Source organism: Vicugna pacos, chromosome 10 (genome assembly GCF_048564905.1).
Source record: "Vicugna pacos chromosome 10, VicPac4, whole genome shotgun sequence".
In the NCBI taxonomy this organism is placed as follows: Eukaryota; Metazoa; Chordata; class Mammalia; order Artiodactyla; family Camelidae; genus Vicugna; species Vicugna pacos.
Window position 1 is genome coordinate 70,442,481 of NC_132996.1, and position 19,643 is coordinate 70,462,123.

Sequence of the window (19,643 nt, forward strand, 5' to 3'; positions counted from 1 at the left end):
TGGACTGTGACCTATTACCACAGTGGAACCAGCGCCTAGGGCTGGACCCTCAGGCACCCCGGGACCACCCCCAAGCCTTGAGGCGATAGGATGCCATGATTGTCGGACAAGGAGAAGCTGCTGTCACAAAAACTGTGGCTGTGCAGAGCCCTGGGAAGCTCCGGGGGCAACTCTGTAGCCAGGGCCTCTGCCCAGTGCTCACTCAGCTTCTGTAAGAGTCTGGACTCCACTGTGTCCTGGAGTGCGGGTCCCTAGGCCCCACATGTATGATCCCATTGAACATCACACCAGCTGTAAGAGGTAGGTGGGAACTCCATTCTACAGGATAAGGAAGCAGAGGCTCAGAGTAGTTAAGCAAGTTGTCCAGAGGCATCCAGCAACAATATGGAGTGTTGCAAACCCAAGATTTTAGGTGGTGGAGCTACTGCAGGTATGTGTCGGGTGACATGTTAGCCATGAGACCCATCTGGAGTTGGAGCTAGACTCCCAGGGGAGCAGTGGGTGAGTGGAGTTGGAGGTGGGGCAGAGGTGGATGGGAGGGAGCACTGGGAGGAGGGCACAGTGCAGGCAGGGGCCTGGGAGGGTTCAAGGCTCTCTGAACCTCTGAGTTTCTGGGTTGTAAGAAGCAGGACCAAGTCTTTGTTCCATATTTGGATAACACTGTCTCCAGGACTGGGCCTGGTCAGCCATGACCAAGAGAGAAAAGGCTAGCATTGGGAAGGGTGGCCTGAGCAGGGTACACCTGTCACATTTCGTGGCCTGTCTTGGACAGCCTCCTGGGGGAGGGGTAGTCAGAGCGTGTGTCCCAGCCTCCCTTGCAACTAGGATGCAGTCATGTGACTCTGCCCCACCAATGAGGTGAGAGCCTGCCATACAGGGGAGCAGTGTGAGGGAGCTGGAGGGTGCAGAGCCCAGCTTATGGCTGGACTTGGGAGACAGGGCCCAGGTTTTTCTGTGTGACCCTAGGAAGTGTCTACACTCTCTGGGCCTGGGGACAGGAAGTCCTGCCCCACCTGTGGCAGCAGGCATACCTGGGTTTGAATTCAGCTTAAGCCTCACATTGTAAGCCTTAGAGACTCTGAAACTTAGAAACGCAGTCTCTCTGATCCTCAGTCTCTCTCCTGCTGACCAGAATGAGGACCCCATTATAGAGACTTCAGGTTTGGTGGGAACAAACACTGATGGCCACGAGGGCAAAAGGAACAAGATTGGTTGTGATGAGGTGAGGGCCCGAAGAAGAAACGCCCAAAGAATGTTTAATAAGCTCTGTCTTCTATTCTTTGTTCACTGGACCCATTGCCCAGACTATGGCCAGGAGACCCTCTGATTCTTCTCCGTCCCTCTGGCTTTCTCTTTTTAGTCCAAAGGCTATTTTAAGGAAACAACTTCCCAAGGTCAGGGTGGGGAGAAAGGTGATCTCTTAGACCCAGGCTCATTGGTCACTCGGCTTCTCTCTGGACCACCTACCCATCCATCTGTTCACTCATCCACCTCACCAGCTATCCATCATCTCTCACCCTATCACCTAGCCACTCACCTGCCCTTCTACCCACTCATTGTCTTATCCATCCATCAACCCACCCATTCATCCATCCAACCTCCCTTCATCGTTCACCATCTACTCACCCACTCACTCTTCCATCTATCCATCCATGCATCCTTCATCCATCCACCCACCCATCCTTCCTTCCTTCCATCCATCCTCTTGCTCCCTTATTCATTCTTTCCTTCACTCATCAACAAGCCCCTGTTAAACACCTCCTTTGAGTCCATCCTGTGCCTTTTGGAATCAACCAATCCCAACAATTCCCAGGGGAGCAGGAGGATCCTATGTCCTCTTGGTACTAGCTCAGCTTTCCCACAGTTCTGAGGGGTGAAGAGCCCACTGAAGCAAGACTGGATGGATTGGAAGTGGGCTCCCAGGGCGAGGACTAGGGGAAGATCAAGAGGCTGGTCATAATGGACCAGATGGGCTGTTTACTCATCCCCTACCCCCATATTTCTCAGGGAAGTCCACCATCACTCAGCTGTGCTCTGCTTTACTGTATAAACTCAGTTCAGCCCGTCCTGGCTCTAGACCCTCAGCTTTCCCATGTGTCAGATGAAGTGACCAGATTTTATTTCTGCCTGCCCTGACCTCCTGGGAATCTACAGCAGGAAAGATAGACGTGGCCAGCATGTGAATAACCCCCTCATCTGCCCATAGCAGACATCACTAATCAACTATTGAACACCTTCCTCTTGTTTCCACAAAACCTCATCAGAGTCCTTGTAAATAGCACACTTCATTCGGGGAGACACCACCAAATGACCAGATCTGAGTTCAAGATTGGATCACTTCAGGTCAGACAAACCCAGCTCCCCAAACCAGTTGTGACTAAGATGTTAGAAATCACTCTGTTTTGGGAGCCTATTTGTCAATCAGACACAAGGGAGTCTTTTCTAACCACCAGGGATGCTCAGTCTTGGGGATGAGTTCTCCGTCACCGGATATGTCCAAGCAGAGGATCAACAAATCTGTCAGGAGGCCGCAGGGGGGTCTTTGGCCCTGAAAGGGGCTGGACCAGTGGCCCAGAGGTCCTGCCCAGCCGGAGGTCTGTTCAGAAAAAACCCCAGAAGGAGGATCTTTGTGCTCCTGGACCCGACGCCCACTTTTCAGGGATGGAGGGGTGGGGATGCAGCACTGGCGGTGGGCAGGGTGCTCACAGAAGGGTACAGCTCTGCTTGCCCAAGGCCCAGCTGATCAGCTGCTGTTTCCATTCAGAATAGGGAGGGTAGCGGATTGCGTTGAGCTTCTCCAGGCCCGAGCAGGAGAGCAGGCAGGCACGGTGGTGGGAGAAGGTGTCGAAGGAGAACTTGCCGTGGTATCTTCCCATCCCACTGTTGCCTGCATGGGCATGGAAGTGAGGGCCTCAGGTCAGGCAGCCCACCGCCTAGCAGGGAGCTCAGGGAAAGCCACGACATTCAAAGAGCCATTTTGCAGATAGGGAAACAGAGGCCTTGAGAGGCCTGGGGCCTAGACCAAGGCTGAATAGTGAGTGAGGCAAAACTAGGCCTTCCTCGGCCTGGGATGCCAAACTGGGCTTCCCTGGGGGTTGGGGCTGGAGGCTGAAGAAGGGCAGGGCTCACCGACTCCCCCCAGTGGCATGGACGACAGGGTCATGTACATGAAGCCCTCGTTGCCTCCAAAGCTGCCGCTGCTGGTCCGATCCAGCATCCGGTTCACCACCTGGTGGGACGAGGGGAGGCCGGGGGCAGGGAGGTGGCAGGTAGATTCATCATTCCACAAAGAGCATGGGGCCTCCCTGTCTCCATCCTCTACTGAGCTAGCCTTGCCCCTCTGAGCATGTTGCGGGGGCGCATGGCCATGGGGAGCTGCAGTGAGTCTCAAGCAGCAGTGGTGTGCAGGCCCTGTCAGGCCCCAGCTCTGCTCTGCCCCTGTCCCCCTTCAGGGGTTCTGCTTGCTCACACAGAACCTCTGCACGATTTATGAAAAGGGGGCTATCTGGGCAGGTCAGACAGAAATGGTGCCTCCTCATCGGGTGGAGGCTGCCCTGACCAGGGCAGACAGCTAGCCAGCCATGCGTTGGTGCTGCCCCAGCCCTCTCTGCCAGGCACCTATGTGCAGGGAGCTGTCATCCCAAGTGACCTGTATTATAGTCAAGCTGGAGGCATCTGCTTCCCCAACCCTCAGAGGTGGGCCATGAAAGGGGAGGTAACCAGTCTCACCCCTTTGGCCCCTCTGTTGCCCCCAGTCTTGCCCAAGCCCCCACCTGGTTGCTGTTGGAGAAGGCGTACAGGGCCAGGGGCTTCTCCCGACGGTTGATGAAGTCGATGGCCTCGTCCAGGCCCCTCACGTTCATGATGGGCAGGATGGGCCCAAAGATCTCCTCCTGCATCACCGGCTCTGTCTCCTGCACGTCCACCAGCACCGTGGGGGCTGCCTGGGCACAGGGGATGGCTCAGCCCCAGTGGTGGGGCTTCAGACAGGGCCCAGGGACCCAGGGCTCCAGGCTCGGGGATGTTCTAGGGAGGAGAGTCTCCCCACAGCCCTGAGAAGTGACCATGAGGCGTTCCCCAGCCTGACCAGGGCCTGTGGGGCCCCAAGAACCCCTCAGCCTCAGTCTTACAGTCAGAGGGTGACTAGATCTTGGACCCCTGGGGTCTGAGGTCCCAGGTCCCAGCCCGTCGGGCAGCAGCATCACCCTCTGAGCCGTTCGGTCCAGGAGGCTGGGGCTGCTTTGCTCACAGCGTAGAGGATGCTCAGCACAGGCTGTTGGAGTTCAGAACCGGGAATTGTGGGCTCACAGGACCGGGGTCATGGCCCCGTGGAGCAGCAGATCGTGGGGTGGAAGATTGGAATGTGAGCTCTCGGGAACTGGGAACCCTGGGGTCTGAACTTGGAGAATCCAGAGCCTGGGCCAGAGTGTGGAGTCGGAACACAGGCTCAGACCACAGCAACACGGAACACGAGTGTCATGGAATTGTGGCACCGGAGCCGTGGATCAGGCTGGGCTCCAGCAGTGGGGTCAAGGGAGCCTCAGGGCCCAAGGCTTCAGGTGGGGCCCAGACTCAAAGCCCGGCTGTGGCCTCCAGCGTGGAGGGGCCTGAGCTGGGGTGGGGGGCACAGTGGCAGGGAGGGCGGGACTCACCGATGTAGCACTCGCTCTCATCACTCTGGCCACCGATGGCCACGCGGCCGCAGCTCAGCAGGTCCCGGAGCCGCTGGAAATGTTTGTGGTTGATGATGCGGCCCAGATCCGGGGAGCTCTGGGGGTCTTCGCCATAGAAACGGGTGATGGCGCTCTGCAGGGCGGGCAGCAGCCGCGCCTGCATTTCGGGGCTGCACAGGACGTAGTCGGGGGCTACGCAGGTCTGGCCAGTGTTGAAATAGCGGAACCAGGCCACGCGGTTGGCCACGGTCTGGGGGTCGCAGTCATCGTCCACATAGCAGGGGTTCTTGCCCCCCAGCTCCAGCGTGACGGGCGTCAGGTGCTTGGTGGCGGCAGCCATGATGATCTTGCCAACTCGAGGGCTCCCTGGGGACATGGGAGTTGACCCTCATCCTCAGTTGGCCTTGGCCAGATGGTTCAGGCACACCTCTCCTGGCCCATCCTGGCTTGCCCACTGGAATCTGCCCCTGGCCATGCTGCCCCAGGATCCTACCCTGCAAGGCCCATGGGCTAGGCCCCCCGCCTGGGTCGATTGCCATCTGAGATGCTCCCCATTGCCTCCTCCCTCCATGGCCTTCCCCATCCTATTCTCCAATGTCCTCCCTCCTCCCGGGACACTGGCTGGGGCCACTCTCACCTGTGAAGAGGATATAGTCGAACTTGTGCTTCAGCAGCTGCCCTGTCTCCTCAGGCCCGCCCAGCACCACGGCAAAGCAGCTCTGCAAAGCGGAACAGACAGCTCAGGAGATACAGCAGGACCTCTCACTGGCAGAGGTGGGGGTGTAGGACGTGGGCACTGAAGGGGCAGATCCACCCTCACCTGGTCCAGGTATCGGGGCAGCACCTCAGCCAGGACCTTCTCCGTGCCCTTGCTGATTTCTGACGGCTTCAGCACCACGCAGTTCCCTGCGGGGACAGATGAGGGGATGTGGGAGAGGCCGTGCTCCCACACGCATCCAGGGGCTAGGCTGGGAGAACAGAGATGCAAGGAGGGCCCTGGAGGCTGGGGGACCACAAAACAGAATTCTGGGGCCTCCACTTTGGGAAGGGCTGTTGGGCTGGGAGCACATGGGGCTCACCTGCGGCGAGGGCGCCCACCAGGGGCACCAGGGTCAGGTTCACAGGGTAGTTCCAAGGGGCGACGATGAGCACCAGACCGAAGGGCTCCTTCCGGATGAAGGCAGAGTCCAGCTGCGTGAACTGGGGTGCGGAACTGACAGTGAGGTCCCACTGAGGACCACCCAGGGCCCAGCCTGGACCCTGAGTCCTCCAGCTGCCTGGGCAGTGGAGTCCACGTGAGGAGACAGAGGTCCTGAGAAAGTCAGCGACTCACCCTGGGCCTGGGCTGAGCTGCCTGGCACGGCCCCTCCCCAGCACGCAGACTCACCAGGTTCTTGGCCACTGACTCATCCTTCATCCAGGCGTGCAGGTTCTTGAGGGCCAGGTCCACCTCGTTCTGGCAGATGATAATCTCCGATACGTCTCCCTCAAAGGCCGACTGCAAGGAGGCGGCATTCGGGAGTCAGGCCCGGCGGGGTGGGGAGGGGATCTGCTGCCTTAGATTCCCAAAGGTCCCCACCGTGGATATGGAATCCATCTCCAGGAGCAGCTCCCCCATGGGAGGCGGCAAGGAGTGTGGTTCTGGGGCCAGGCGGCCTAGGCTCCATTTCCAGTTCTGCCAGTTCTTGGTGATGGGACTTTGGGCAAGTGATTTAACCCCCATGTGCCTCGGTTTCCCCACTGGGGACAGCAATCAAAGCTGCTTCACAGGTTTGCTGAGTCGAGGTTGTAGAGTGCCCGTGGCACGCCGCAGGCCGGGAAGGGTCTGCTGGGCGAGCAGGACTGAACCGGGGACGCAGCCAGCTCCTGCTCCCCGCCCACCTTGTGCAGGTCCTGCGCCAGCGCCCCCTGCAGAAGCTGCTTGTTCTCTCGCAGGAAGCGGCCCAGGCCCCTCAGCTGGGCAGCCCGGAACTCGGCCGGCCGCGTCCGCCCCGAGCCGAAGGCCTCCCGCAGCCGCTGCAGTGTGTCCGTGAAGGGGTCCATCCTGCAGGGCGGGGGCAGCGTGGGCTGGGACGCCCCGAGTTCCATGGCCCCCCACCCCTGCCTGCACCCGTGTGGGCCCACAGACACCCCCACAGGGACTCGGAAGTTTCCTTGCCTCAGAGGCCACAGAGGTTTTGTGGTGGCAGACAGAGGAACTGAGACCAGTGTGTGCCACATGTCCCCAGAGCACAAAGTGGGCTCCGTGCACTCTGGGGAGGTGGTCCTGGAATCGGATCTCAAAGTAAAGAAGGAGGGCTGAGGTGGCTGTGGGAGGGCAGAGGTCCTGAGCCCGGGTGGCACAGCTGACTGCCTGGAGCCCCGAACCCACCCCCCATCCTGGCTTCGCCAATGCCCATGGGTACCCCAGCGGGTCTGAGAGTGGAAGAAGGATGGAGCCTGGGGTAGGGACAAGAAGCCCAGCAGGGCTGCTGGGGGGAAGACTGCCTGGACCTTGAGCAAGAAAAGGGTCAGAGAGCCCCAAACTAGGGCTGCAAAACTGGGCACATCAAGCGTGCCTCTAATCTCTGTGTGTGTGGCCCCACAACCCCTCCTCCACCAGCATCACTGAGTGCCCTGCCCTTTTTATTGACTTCTCAGCATCTTTCTGTAGCTTCCAAATTTTCTATGATGAAAACACAATACTTCCAGAACCAGCAAGAACAGGGAGAGTTGCTTCTACAACCCAGAACCAAAGACTCAGCTCTGGCCTTATCTCCCAAGAAGCTCCCCCGTTCCCCTGTCCCAGCTCCCTGGCATCTCCTGATCACAGTCCAGGTCACACTCGTCTGGTCCCTGTCTATCCACATGCTACCTCCTCTCCCAGCCTGGGAAGCCTCTTGAGGGAAGACAGGGTTTGTTTCCACCTCTGTAGCCAGGCCAGCACAGGTCAGAGACAGACGGTTCCTCCAAGGATGCTCCTAGGTGTCCCGGGGTTAGGGGGGAAGCAGGGAGTGAGGCTCAGACAGGATAACTGACCAGAGACCATGCAGCACAGCAGTGGCCAGGACAGGCCGCAGGCCCATGGCCTCCTACCCTGTGGACCCACATCCCTTTCCCCTCCCTCCCTCGTCCATGCCTCTGGCCCTCATCCCCGGGGGTCCCACATACCCCGGTGTCGGCTCCGATCCTGGATCCTTTGCCAAACCTTTGCTGCCTTTGTCTGACATTCTGCCTCCAGATGTGCCGACTGCTCCAGGCCCAAGTCTCACCCCACCCCTGCCGACCGCCAATCCTCCCAGGAGCCTGAGCAGCTGCTGGCCTCCGCCTGTGCACACATCTGGCAGTGGAGCGGCACCTGGGACGAACCAACTGAAGCTCCATCTGGTCTGGCCTCCTCCTGACTCCCACATTGACACCCATTACTTGCCTCCCCCACCCTGGCACAGCTGGCCTGGAAACAGGTCTGGCAACTCCAGGATGCTCTATGTTGGCTAAGAAAGCCTGGCAGAACATCACTTGATTAAGGAGGAAGATAAGATTACGAGATGAAAACGAGTGGGGCCCTGGCAGCCTCCTCCAGGACACCCTCGGCCAGCAGAGCATTTCGGCCCACCCAGGTCCCTGCACCAAGTCCTCATGTCTGCCCGCCCCTCTCCATCCCCACCTCGCAGAGCTCCCTCATTTGCAGTCTCCTAATGTGCCTGACTGGCATCCGTGGGGCAGAGGAAGGGGCCCTGGCAGCTGCAAAGAGAGCCAGGATGGGCAGGGGCATCTGTGGCTGGGGGCGGTGCGTCATTCTTTTCCCTTCCCCTATTTACTCCTTTTTGCTTCTGGGCAAGTTGCTTAACCTCTCGGAGCCTCTCTGAGGTAACAATTGCACTTAATTGTCGAGGTTCTTGACACGGGCTCCCATGGGAAGACGTGAGAGCAGGCAGGACAGATCACAGCTCCTGACCTACAACTGGCGTCCCTGAAGGTTGGCTATCAAATATTTCCGCCAGTATTTCTCCAACACCTACTAGATTCCGGGATAGCAGAAGAATGTCTGTCTCTGGAATGTGTGTATCTCTCTGAATAAATCTACTTTTATTCAACCTTGGCCCTCTCTTGAATTCTTTCCTGCGTGAAGCCAGGGACCCACACTTTGCGGGACACGAACCAGGGACTCAGCCTTCCTCCTGCTCTACATTTTCCTGTATCAAAGGTGCTATTTCTTTTTGTGTGTGTATATATGTATTTTATTGATGTATAGTCAGTTTACAATGTTGTATTGATTTCTGGTGCACAGCATAATGCTTCAGTCATACATGAACATACATATATTCGTTTTCATATTCTTTGTTATCATAAGTTACTACAAGATACTGAATACAGTTCCCTGTGCTGTACAGTAGAAACTTGTTTATCTATTTTATATATATTAGTATCTGCAAATCTCGAACTTCCAAAAGGTGCTAAATTAGGTCTCATTCACAGCAGGTTAGGAGGTGGACCTATCTCTGGGAGGCATTAACAGCCTACCATGGGGAGCAAAAGCCAGTTTGTCACCCCTCGTGACATGGGATCATGACTCCCAGAAAAATGTATTCCAGTTGTCAACAAAAATTTGCTGTTCATTAAGAGGCAGACTGCACCTGGGACCTGGCTGAGAACCAGCCCGGCAGCACGCACCAGTCCTGAGGGGGCGACACTGAACACGTGGCCAAACAATCCGGATGGTCACTAGATGCTGGGCAGTGAAAGGCTGCAGCAGGCAGGGCCGCATCTGAGCTGAGTCCTGGGGGAGAGATGACCAGACACCTGTGGTTGTGAGGGAAGAGTGTCTGTTCCAGGTGGACGGACACAAAGGTGAGGGTCTAGGCCCAGGGGGGAATGATGTTTCCCCATCCTTTTGTTGATCCCGACTACAGGGGAACCCATGAAGTGTCTCAGCAGGTGGCACCATCATAGTGCCTGCCCCCTTGGATGGTCCTGGATGAGCCATGGGGAGGGAGGAGACAGATGGAGCCCACAGGGATCGCCCAGGCCAGGCGTGGGGGTTTGGGTGAGGGTGTTGGCATGAATGGAGCTTTGCCTGTAGCACCTGGAGGACTTGCACTGGACTTGGGGATGGGGAAGGGAGCAGGAAAGGGGGGTTGTGCAGGTTTCAGCTGAAACAAAGGGTGGATGGATGGATGGGTACTGGTCATTTCCTGAGAAGGAGGCTGGGGAGAAGCTGGGCTGTGGGAGGCAGGGACCATGAGTCAGGGGCTCAGGGCCAAGGTTGGCTGGGATATGAATTTGGGCTCCATCTTCCCAAGGGTCATCTTCAAGACCACAGGACTGGAAGAAGTCACTAGTGTGTCTGTGAAGGAGTCGTGAGGAACTACAGTCTGTAGGATATGGGGACAGCAAAGGGGCAGCCAGGGACACAGTAAGACAGGACTAAAAGGAGCCCTTTGCCACAACCTTGGCAAATGTCATTGAAGTGGAGAGGCAAGTGAGAGACTGCACTGGCAGGGCTCAAGGAGGGGACCAAGAAGAAAGCAGGTGCCTACAAACCCGGGCTGATCAGTACGAGGAAAAGTGGCTTCCTTGATCTTACTGGATCTGGACTTCTCGTCAGTTCAGTTTTCTGTCCAGTTTTCTATTGTTTTATTTTTCTTTTATCTTATTTTTGGGGGGTAATTAGGTTTATTTATTTTTATTTTATTTATTTTTTAATGGAGGTACTGGGGATTGAACCCAGAACCTCATGCATGCTAAGCACACACTCTACCACTGAGCTATACCCTCCCTTGTCTTTTATCTTATTGATTTGTAGGAATTCTTTATATATTTGCAACAGTAATCCCTGCATATTTAGTATCTTTTCAATTAATTAACTTTATTTTCTAGAGCACTTTTAGTTTCACAGCAAAACTGAGCAAAAAGGAAAGAGAGTTCCCTTTGTCCCCCCTCCACACACACTCGACATCCCCCACCAGAGTGGTACCTTTGTTACGACCAATGAACCTCTATCATCATCACTCAAAGTCCACGGTTTACCTTTGGGTTCACGCCTGGTGTTGCATGTTTTGACAAATGCATGAAAACATGTATCCACCACTGTAGATTTCAGAATGATTTCATGGACCTGATCACCTGTGCTCTGCCTCGTCATCCCTCCCTCACCTCAAATCCCTGGCACCCACTGATTTTTTTTTACTGTTTCTATAGTTTCACCTAGCAAGGGCATGTTGGTTGCTTCCAAATTTGGCAGCTGGGAATAAAGCTGCTGTAAACATTTTGTTCAGGTTTTTGTGTGGACATAAGTTTTCCGCTCCTTTGAGTAAATAAATACCAAGGAGCACGATTTCTGTATTACACGGAGTTAAGATGAAGCGATGACTTCCAAGCTCCTAACAAGCCAGGTTGGAAGCCAGGTATATGTCTTGAAAATATCTTCTCTGAGTTGACAGCTTCTGTTTCCACTTTGTTTATGGTAGCCTCTGTGAATTAGATTCTAAGTTAATGTTGCAAAAGAGTAAACAAGCCCTGACATCCGAGAGCTGGGTTGGCACTGTCAGCTAGACCGTGCTGTTCTCCTGCAGAACATGAACGATGTCACAGAAGAGCAACATCAGACAAAGCCATTTTGTGACCGTGATGGATAATGGCTGAAGCAAGACCATCCCATAAACATGATTGAACAGAAATATGAACATTGTCCAAACCACAAAAATGACCGAGCTTTCCACAATCTGCCCAGTATGAGTAACTGCGGCTGTTGGACCAGTCACAGCTTAATCCTCGTTCTAGTCTATACTCCCTACAGAGAAGATTTATTCAGGTACCCAACTATAGAAATAGCCCCACTTCTGACAGCACGCAGTCCTGAGAAAAGCCCAACTTCCTCAAACCCTGCCCCAAACCACCTGACACAACCACGAGTCCTGTAAGTCATTTCTAATGCCGTCTTACTGACATGTCGCACAGTCCTCCATGGCCTCATGAGCAATAAATCCAACTTATTCAAAGATAAGTGGGTTCGCAGTGGTCTTTGACTAGAGGACATTACAAACATAGTCTAGTTAATTTTTTTTCTTTAAGATTTGTGCTTTTTTTAAAAAATTTGTTTAAGAAATCTGTTTCCAGGGGGAGGGTATAGCTCAGTGGCAGAGTGCATGCCTAGCATACATACATATTCAATCCCCCGTACTTCCATTAAAAAATAAACAAATAAATAAACCTAATTACCTCCACATCCCCATCCCCATCCCCAAAAAGTCCCTAAGAATCCTGGGATTACCCTAATTATGGATGAAGAATAAAGTAGTGGCATAATGTGGAAATTAAAAAAAAACTTTTTCTACCCTAAGTTTCTAAAAAAATTTTTTTTGGGTATTTTCTTCCACAAGTTGGCTTTTCACATTAAGTTTGTTTATTTTTCTTCTTTTGGTGGGGGGAGGTAATAAGGCTTATTTATTCTTAGAGGAGGTGCTGGGTTCAATCCCCAGGACCTCATGCATGCTCAGCATGCACTCTACCACTTGAGCTATACCCACCCCCTGTATTTAAAGTTCTGCTAGAATTTGTTTACTGTGGAAATGGTGTGAAGTAGAGATCCAGTGCAATTTTTTTCCCATCAAGATAACCAGTCGTTCTAGCAATCATCTGGATGATAAATCGTCTCTAGTGAGTCTGCTTCTGAGCTCCCTCCTCTGTTCTGTAGACTTGTTTATTTCTCCCTCCTTATACCAATACTACGCTGTCTTGAGTACTATAGTTTAATAAAACGTCTTGAAATCTAGTAGGGCAAGTCTCCCTACCTTGATTTTCTTTCAAATTATCTTGGTTTATTCTTGGCCTATTTGTTTTCCATAAACATATTAGAATCAGCTCACCAAGTCACATGAAAATTTGTACTGGAGTCTTGATGGTGTTTAAATTTGTAGATCATTTTTGGTGAATCTGACATCTTTAAGAATTTTCTCATCCATGAAGGTGGTATACGTTTCCACTGATTCTGCTCTTTGTTAATGACTTTCAATACAATATTATAATTTTTTCTGCTAGCACACCTTTTGTTAGATGTATACCTAAGTAGCTTGCTTTTACTGCTATTCTAAAAGTTGCACTTTCTAGAAGTGTGTAGATTGAGTAAGCGGATGCAATTTACTTCTTGTAGGAATCTTTTTTTCATAACTAATTCTAATAGTAATGAGGTTTTTATGTAAATGAAGATGAAGCAATTGACAATTTTGTTTCCTCCTTTTCAATTTTTACATTTGATTGGTTTTTCTTGTTTTACTCTATTGACTAGGACCTCCAGTGCAGTGTTAAATAGAAGCAAATGACAGTAGGAATTATTGTTTAGTTCTTGTTTTAGTGGGACTGTGTCTAAGGATTCACCTTTAAGTATAACTTTTGCTGTAGGTTTTTGGAAGATTTCTTTACCATGTGACGAAAATTCCCTTTTATACCTAGCTTGATGAGAAACCTTGTTTTGTTTTGTTTATTTTAAATCATAAACAGATAGTGAGTTTTGTCAGATGTTTTCTCTTTGTTGAAAAGATTATACATGTCTTTTCTCCTTTCATCTACCAATATGGTGAGTTACATTAGAAGAACTTTGTTTTTTATATGTTGCTGGATTAGGTTTGCTAATAAAATATTAAACACTTTTACATCTCTATTCATGCATGTAATTGACCTATCTTTTCCTTTTTCTTACTTTCTATTTCTGTTTTGGTATCAAGGATGGACTAGCTTAATGGAGTAAACTAGAGAGCGTTTCTTCTTTTCTATTCTCTGGAAGATACTTGTCAGCTCAGGATGACCTATTTCTTGCATATTTGGGAAAACACCTATAAACCCACTGGTCTAAAGTTTTCTTTATTGTTGTTACTGTTGTGTGTGTGCAAAGCAGCTGAAAGAATAATATAATCAATCCCCAGGTGACTCTGATAGACAGCTTCTAATATGGCTCCCAGTGAGCCCTGTCTATGGTATTCATGATGCTGTGTAGTCCTCTCCCTGTGAGTATGGGCTGCACCTAATGACTTGCTTTTAAAGAACAGAATATAACAAACATGATGCAATGTTATTTATAATACTGGGTCATAAAGGATTATGATTCATAGAACATTAAAAGGATTACACTCCATGACTTAGTGGGACTTATCCCAGGAAATAGTGATTCAACAGCAAGAAAATAAATCAAAGTAATAGATCATGTTAATACAGTGAAGGAAAAAAGGGACATGATTATATCAATAGATTTGAATTTTTTTGGCACATTCAACACCCTCTCATAATAAAAACACTCAGCAAACCAAGAATTGAAGGGGACTTCCTTCACATGACAAAAGGAGTTTATGAAAAATCCACAGCTAACTTTGTTCTCAATGGTGAAAGACTGAGAGTTTCCTTCTTAAGATCCGGAATAAGACGAGGATGACTGCTTTCGCTGTCACCACACAACCAGCCCCTGTACTCTGAAAATGGATTAAAACTCAGAGGCAGAGTCTTGGGAGTATTAGAAAAGAATAGCTTTATTGCTTTACCAGGCAAAGGGGAGTCACAGCAGGCTCCTTTATGCCTTAGAGACTGTGAATCTGTCTTGAAGTTGGGGGTCTTGAAGTTTTATAGAAAAAAACTGGATGGAACAGAAAAGGTGATAATAATCAGAGTGCTTTACAGAGTGCTGCTACATTCCCCTGAACCTTGATGAATCTTTCTGGCATCACAGGGGAACTGCAGAGGATCTGTCCACTCTTCTGAGACTATCAGCCCATGATCTTCATCTTGGTTAAAGTTATTGAATGTTTATGGGTTGTTTAGCATAAAAAGCAGAAAGGGAAAGAAAGCAAACTGCAGGATCTCTTAGGAAGAATCAGCAAGCAGCTTTAGCATCAGGGAAGCTAGTTCATTTTCTACTCTTTCATCACCACTGCCATTCAATATTTTACTACAAATTCTAGTCAGAGTAATAAGACAAGAAAAAAGAAATAAAAGTTATCCAAATTGGAAATTAAGAAGCAACATAATTTTTATTTGCAAGTGATATGATTCTATATGTAAAAAATCCCAAAGAATACAAAAACACACATTTTTGCACGTGCACTGCTAGAGCTAATAAAGAAACTCAGCAAAGTTACACGGTCAACATTCAAAAATCAGTTGTGTATCAGCAATAAACAATTTGAAAAAGAAATGAAAAAACAACTCCATTTACAATATCATCCAAAAGAATAAAATACCTAGGAATAAATTTAACCAAGGAGGAAAACAATTTTTATACTGAAATGCAAATCATTGCTGAAAGAAATGAAAGAATGTTTACATAAATGGAAAGATATTCTATGTTCACGGATTGGAAAACTTAATATTTTTTAAAGTATAATTTCATTTTATCTTTTTCCATATGACAATTTTTCTTCAATCCCTAAGGTAAGGAGAGACTGGTAAGAAGGAGACCAGATTGAGGTGGAAGAGAAATACCACTCCCTTCCCTAATATGACCCTCAAAGTATGAACTCCAAGAGGGCTCAACCTTTATTTTTAGTCTCCTGCTGCTGTAGACCTAACAAGTTGCAAATTTTACCAAAATGCACAATTAACAATTCTAATGAAAAATTTTCACAGGACAGTTAAGAATTATAATTGGCACATCCTAAGGTGTCTTTCAAGAGGTGATGCTCCCAAGTTCTCCTGAATATGCAGATATTAAACGAGGTCCCCAGATGCTGCCTATTCTAAGTTCAGGCCTTCCAGGCCCTGAGATCTTTAAGCCCATGCACAAGAATGCCCCCCCTCAGCTTTCTGGCTATTCCTTGAGTACAACGTGGGTCTAGGACACTGCCCACACTGGGGAATCCCACTCAGGTCTGAAATACTCAGTGGGCTGTCATCTTTCAGCCCCATTGCCATCCAGTATCATTTGATTTATTCAATATTCTGTAGGAGCCCAGCCTCCTAGAATGTAAGATAATAAGTCAGTTCTAACAATACATAATCTGTGAAAATTCTTCAATTGGCCATTTTTTTGCATTTGAAAAGGAGTCATACTTTATAACAAAAAGCCCCCCAAATGACAGACTGCACCCATATGAGGCCTCTAAACTTCTTGCCTCTATATGGTGATATTATTAGCAGATGGAATTGTTCTAAAATACTGGAAATGGCACCAAAGCAGAACGCGAGCACCCTTGGGCTCCTCATATCCACAATATGATGTAACTGCCACAGGGAGAAAGATTGACATTATCCCATGGTGTTTGTCTGTCATTGCGCAATACAGCTCTATCCTGAAGGCTGTAAAATTGCCTCAAAATTATATTCCAAATCCCAACAAGATTACTCGCATCCTGATAAACTCTGCCTAGACATCAAATTCATTCCTGATGGTAACAGCACTCAGATTGCCAGGTCCACATCGATGGATGGACTTAATTCCAGGGGCAACTCCATATCACTTCCCCCTTAGATGCTTCCCCTACCCCCAACAGCCCTATAAATATCGCATCAGTCCTCAAATGTCTTCAAAAACAGATCCGAAGTCCCACCTACCCCTCTCTTTTTCTCTCATATCCCCAATCCTTTCAAATAACATATGCATATGTATATAATCCTTAACTAAAATTGCAGCCCACACCCTTAATCAGTGTTGAGCTTAGCATGGGCTGAGCTTAGCATCTGCCCTGCTTTCTCTAATTACTGCCTACTCTGCTAATCTTCTAGAAATTTTAATTGAAGCTATTTCCCCTGACCCCATTTTCCTTCAATTATCCTCCACTTTTCTTTTCTTTTTTTATTTAGAGAATACTTTGTTAGTTTCTGTAATCAAACTAACAGATAAGACCTTACATATTTAGTACAATGTGTTACCCCTGTACAAGTGGAAAAACGTATGTTTAACGTTTCTAGACCAACATGGCTGTTTATTTTTGTACAGTGCCAACCCAACACAGTACAACTGGGATGCTTTTTCCAAAGTTGACAGCACAGCTAAAGTTTCCAAAAATTCAAATTATATATGTATATATGCATGTACATATAGATTTATTTGTTTTATTTTTATAAAAAGACCAACAGCAGTATGTTATGCACCAATATCAGCAAGAGTGTTTCCAGATTCTGCAGGCATCTGAACAAAATCATACAGACATCCAGCACATGCCAAAAAAAGATAAGAAACAAAACCCCAGAAAACAGCGAAGTTTAGTTACTGTTGTGGTACCTGGCACCATTTTTTTTTTTTTAGCTTCTCAATCATCATTCTAGAATAACATCCAAAATGGCCACAATACCCAAAGCAATCCACAGACCCAACACAACCCCCATCAAAATACAGGCGACATTCCTCACACAACTAGAACAAACAATTCCCAAATTTATAAGGAACCACAAAAGACCCCAGACAGCCAAAGTAATCTTTTGTAGGTCTCTCTCTCTTTTTTTCTCTTTCTTCTTTTTGTTCTCTTTTCTATGGTTTGATGACTAGAGAAGGTCCTTTAACATTTGTTGTAAAGCCGGTTTGGTGGTGCTGAAATCTTTTAGCTTTTGTTTATCTGTGAAGCTTGTGATTTCTCCATCAAGTCTGAATGGGAGCTTTGCTGGATAGAGTATTCTTGGTTGCAAGTTTCCCCCTTGCATCACTTTAAATATATCGTGCCACTCCCTTCTGGCCTGTAGAGTTTCTGCTGAAAAATCAGCTGATAACTGTATGGGAGTTCCCTTGTATGTTACTCATTGCTTTTCTCTTGCTAATTGTAATATTTTCTCCTTATCCTTAATTGTTGTCCATTTGATGACTGTGTGCCTTGGTGTGTTCCTCTTTGGGCTGATCCTGTGAGGAACTCTCTGTGCTTCCAAGACTTGGGTGACTGTTTCCTTTCCCAAGTTGGGGAAGTTTTTGGTTATTACCTCTCCAAAAATTTTCTCAGGTCCTTTCTCTCTCTCTTCTCTTTCTGGGACCCCTGTAATGTGAATATTAGTGCGCTTCATGTTGTCCCAGATTTTTCTTAAACTATCTTCATTCCTTTTTATTCTTTTTTCTTTTTTCTATTCTGAAGTAGTGATTTCCACTAGTCTGTCTTCTAGCTCACTGATTCGTTCTTCTGCCTAATTTAGTCTATTTCTTTTTAACATTTTTTATTGATTTATAATCATTTTACAATGTGTCAAATTCCAGTGTAGAGCACAATTTTTCATTTTACATGAACATATATATATTCATTGTCACATTTTTTTCTCTGTGAGCTACCATAAGATCTTGTGTATATTTCCCAGTGCTATATAGTATAATCTTGTTTATCTGTTCTACAGTTTTGAAATCCCAGTCTATCCCTTCCCACCCCCCACCCCCTTGGGAACCACAAATTTGTATTCTATGTCTATGAGTATATTTCTGTTTTGTATTTATGCTTTGTTTGTTTTTTGTTTTTTGTATTTTAGATTCCACATATGAACAATCTTATATGGTATTTTTCCTTCTGGCTTTCTTCACTTAGAATGACATTCTCCAGGAGCATCCATGTTGCTGCAAATGGCATTATGTTGTCGGTCATTTAGTCTGTTCTTGATTCCTTCGAGTGTATTGTTCATTTCAGTGATTTTATTCTTCAACTGTGTTTGGGTGTTCTTTATATTTTCCAACTCTTTGCTAAAAACTTCACTCTGTGCCTCTATACTCCTCTTGAGTTCTCTGAACATCTTTGCCGTCATTACTTTAAATTCTTTCTGAGGTAAATTACTTATCTCCTCATCACTTATTTCTTCTTCTGGGATTTTATTTTGTGCCTTGACCTGGGAGATATTCCTTTGCCACCTCATATAGTCTATCTTTCTATGTGTTTGTGGACTCCTTCCACGGGCTTTGGGATTATTGTTTGCTTATTTCTAGTATCTGCCCCTGGTGGATGCAGCTGGACTAGAGGCTTATGCAGGGTTCCTGGCGGGGGAGCCGGTGCCTGCCCACTGCTGGGGGGAGCTCGGTCCTGGGCCTCTGGTGGGCAGGGCCCACCAGGGTTTAGAGGTGTTTGTGGCTTAGGAAGCCTGCCGATGGGTGTGCTGTGTTTCTACCCTGTATGTTGTTTGGCCTGAGGCTTCCCTACAGTCTGTTGGATGGGGCTGGGGCGTGGTGCTAATGATCCAGTCAAGGTGTCAGCTTCCAGGAAAGCTCATGGAGATTAATGCTCCCAGAATTAATCTCCCAGAATGTCCATCACCAGCTTTTAAGTCCCCTGAGTGAGCCTCAGCCGTCCCCCATGTCCCCAGGAGACCCTCCAAATCCAGCAGGCAGGTCTGGCCAAGGTTCCTGTGAAATCACTGCCTCTGCCCTTGGACCTGGTGCATGCGAGTTTCTGTGTACTCTTCTCAGGTGAATGGAGTCTCCGTTTCCTACGTGACTAATAAATTTTGGGCCAAGTCCATTGATGCCTTTGTGCCTCTGTTAATCAAGGTCACGGAAGGACCTTTGTCCAAGTTCACTCCTGTGGTTGCTGGCAGGATCCGTGTTCTCTCGGGCTGTTGGACTGAGGGCTTTCACAGATTGTGCAGGAGGCTGCCCTCCATTCTCAGCCACGTGGGCCTCCCCGTAGGGCCAGAGCGAGCCAGCCATGAGAGCGAGAGGGTGGGGCCAAACAGAATCAGGCTTTAACGTCATCTCAGCAGTGACTATCCATCACTTTTGCCGCCTTCTTTCTCTTGTTGGGCAACAAGTCACCACAAACTTAGACACTTAAAACAACCTCCATATATCATTTCACAATTGATTCAGATCAGGAGTCGGCCCGACATATCTGGGGCCTCTGCTCAGGGCCCCAGATGGCTGCAAGTGAGGGGCCACTGGGCCATCTTCTCATCTGGAGCTGGAATCCTCCTCCACACTCACTGGAGTGTTGGTAGAATTCGGTGCCCTGTGGTTGCAGCACTAAGGCTCCCGTGTTCTTGCTGGTTGGCAGCTCCTCGAGGCCTCTGAGGTTCCTGCTGTGGTACTCTGTCTTCCTCCAGGCCAGCAGGAGA

At 48.9% G+C, this 19,643-nt stretch overlaps 1 protein-coding gene across 10 annotated transcripts; it reads right to left on the reverse strand.

Moving 5' to 3' along the window:
* Positions 1-2,265: 2,265 nt before the first annotated feature.
* LOC102539021 (aldehyde dehydrogenase family 3 member B2) lies at positions 2,266-8,076 on the reverse strand. Of its 10 annotated transcripts, none has more exons than XM_031690979.2 (11): positions 7,824-7,980; positions 7,580-7,633; positions 6,555-6,717; positions 6,061-6,171; positions 5,753-5,873; positions 5,494-5,579; positions 5,311-5,392; positions 4,653-5,039; positions 3,774-3,940; positions 3,130-3,229; positions 2,266-2,887 (listed from the first exon to the last, which is right to left on the reverse strand). In XM_031690979.2, exons 3-11 carry the CDS (start codon positions 6,714-6,716, stop codon positions 2,703-2,705), a joined length of 1,401 nt encoding a protein of 466 aa, XP_031546839.2. In that variant the 5' UTR covers position 6,717; positions 7,580-7,633; positions 7,824-7,980; the 3' UTR covers positions 2,266-2,702. The 10 variants fall into 10 exon arrangements, with proteins under 10 accessions (XP_031546839.2, XP_031546840.2, XP_072826545.1 ...); XM_031690980.2 differs by having other exon boundaries at positions 7,528-7,633; XM_072970444.1 differs by having other exon boundaries at positions 7,525-7,633.
* Positions 8,077-19,643: the final 11,567 nt, after the last annotated feature.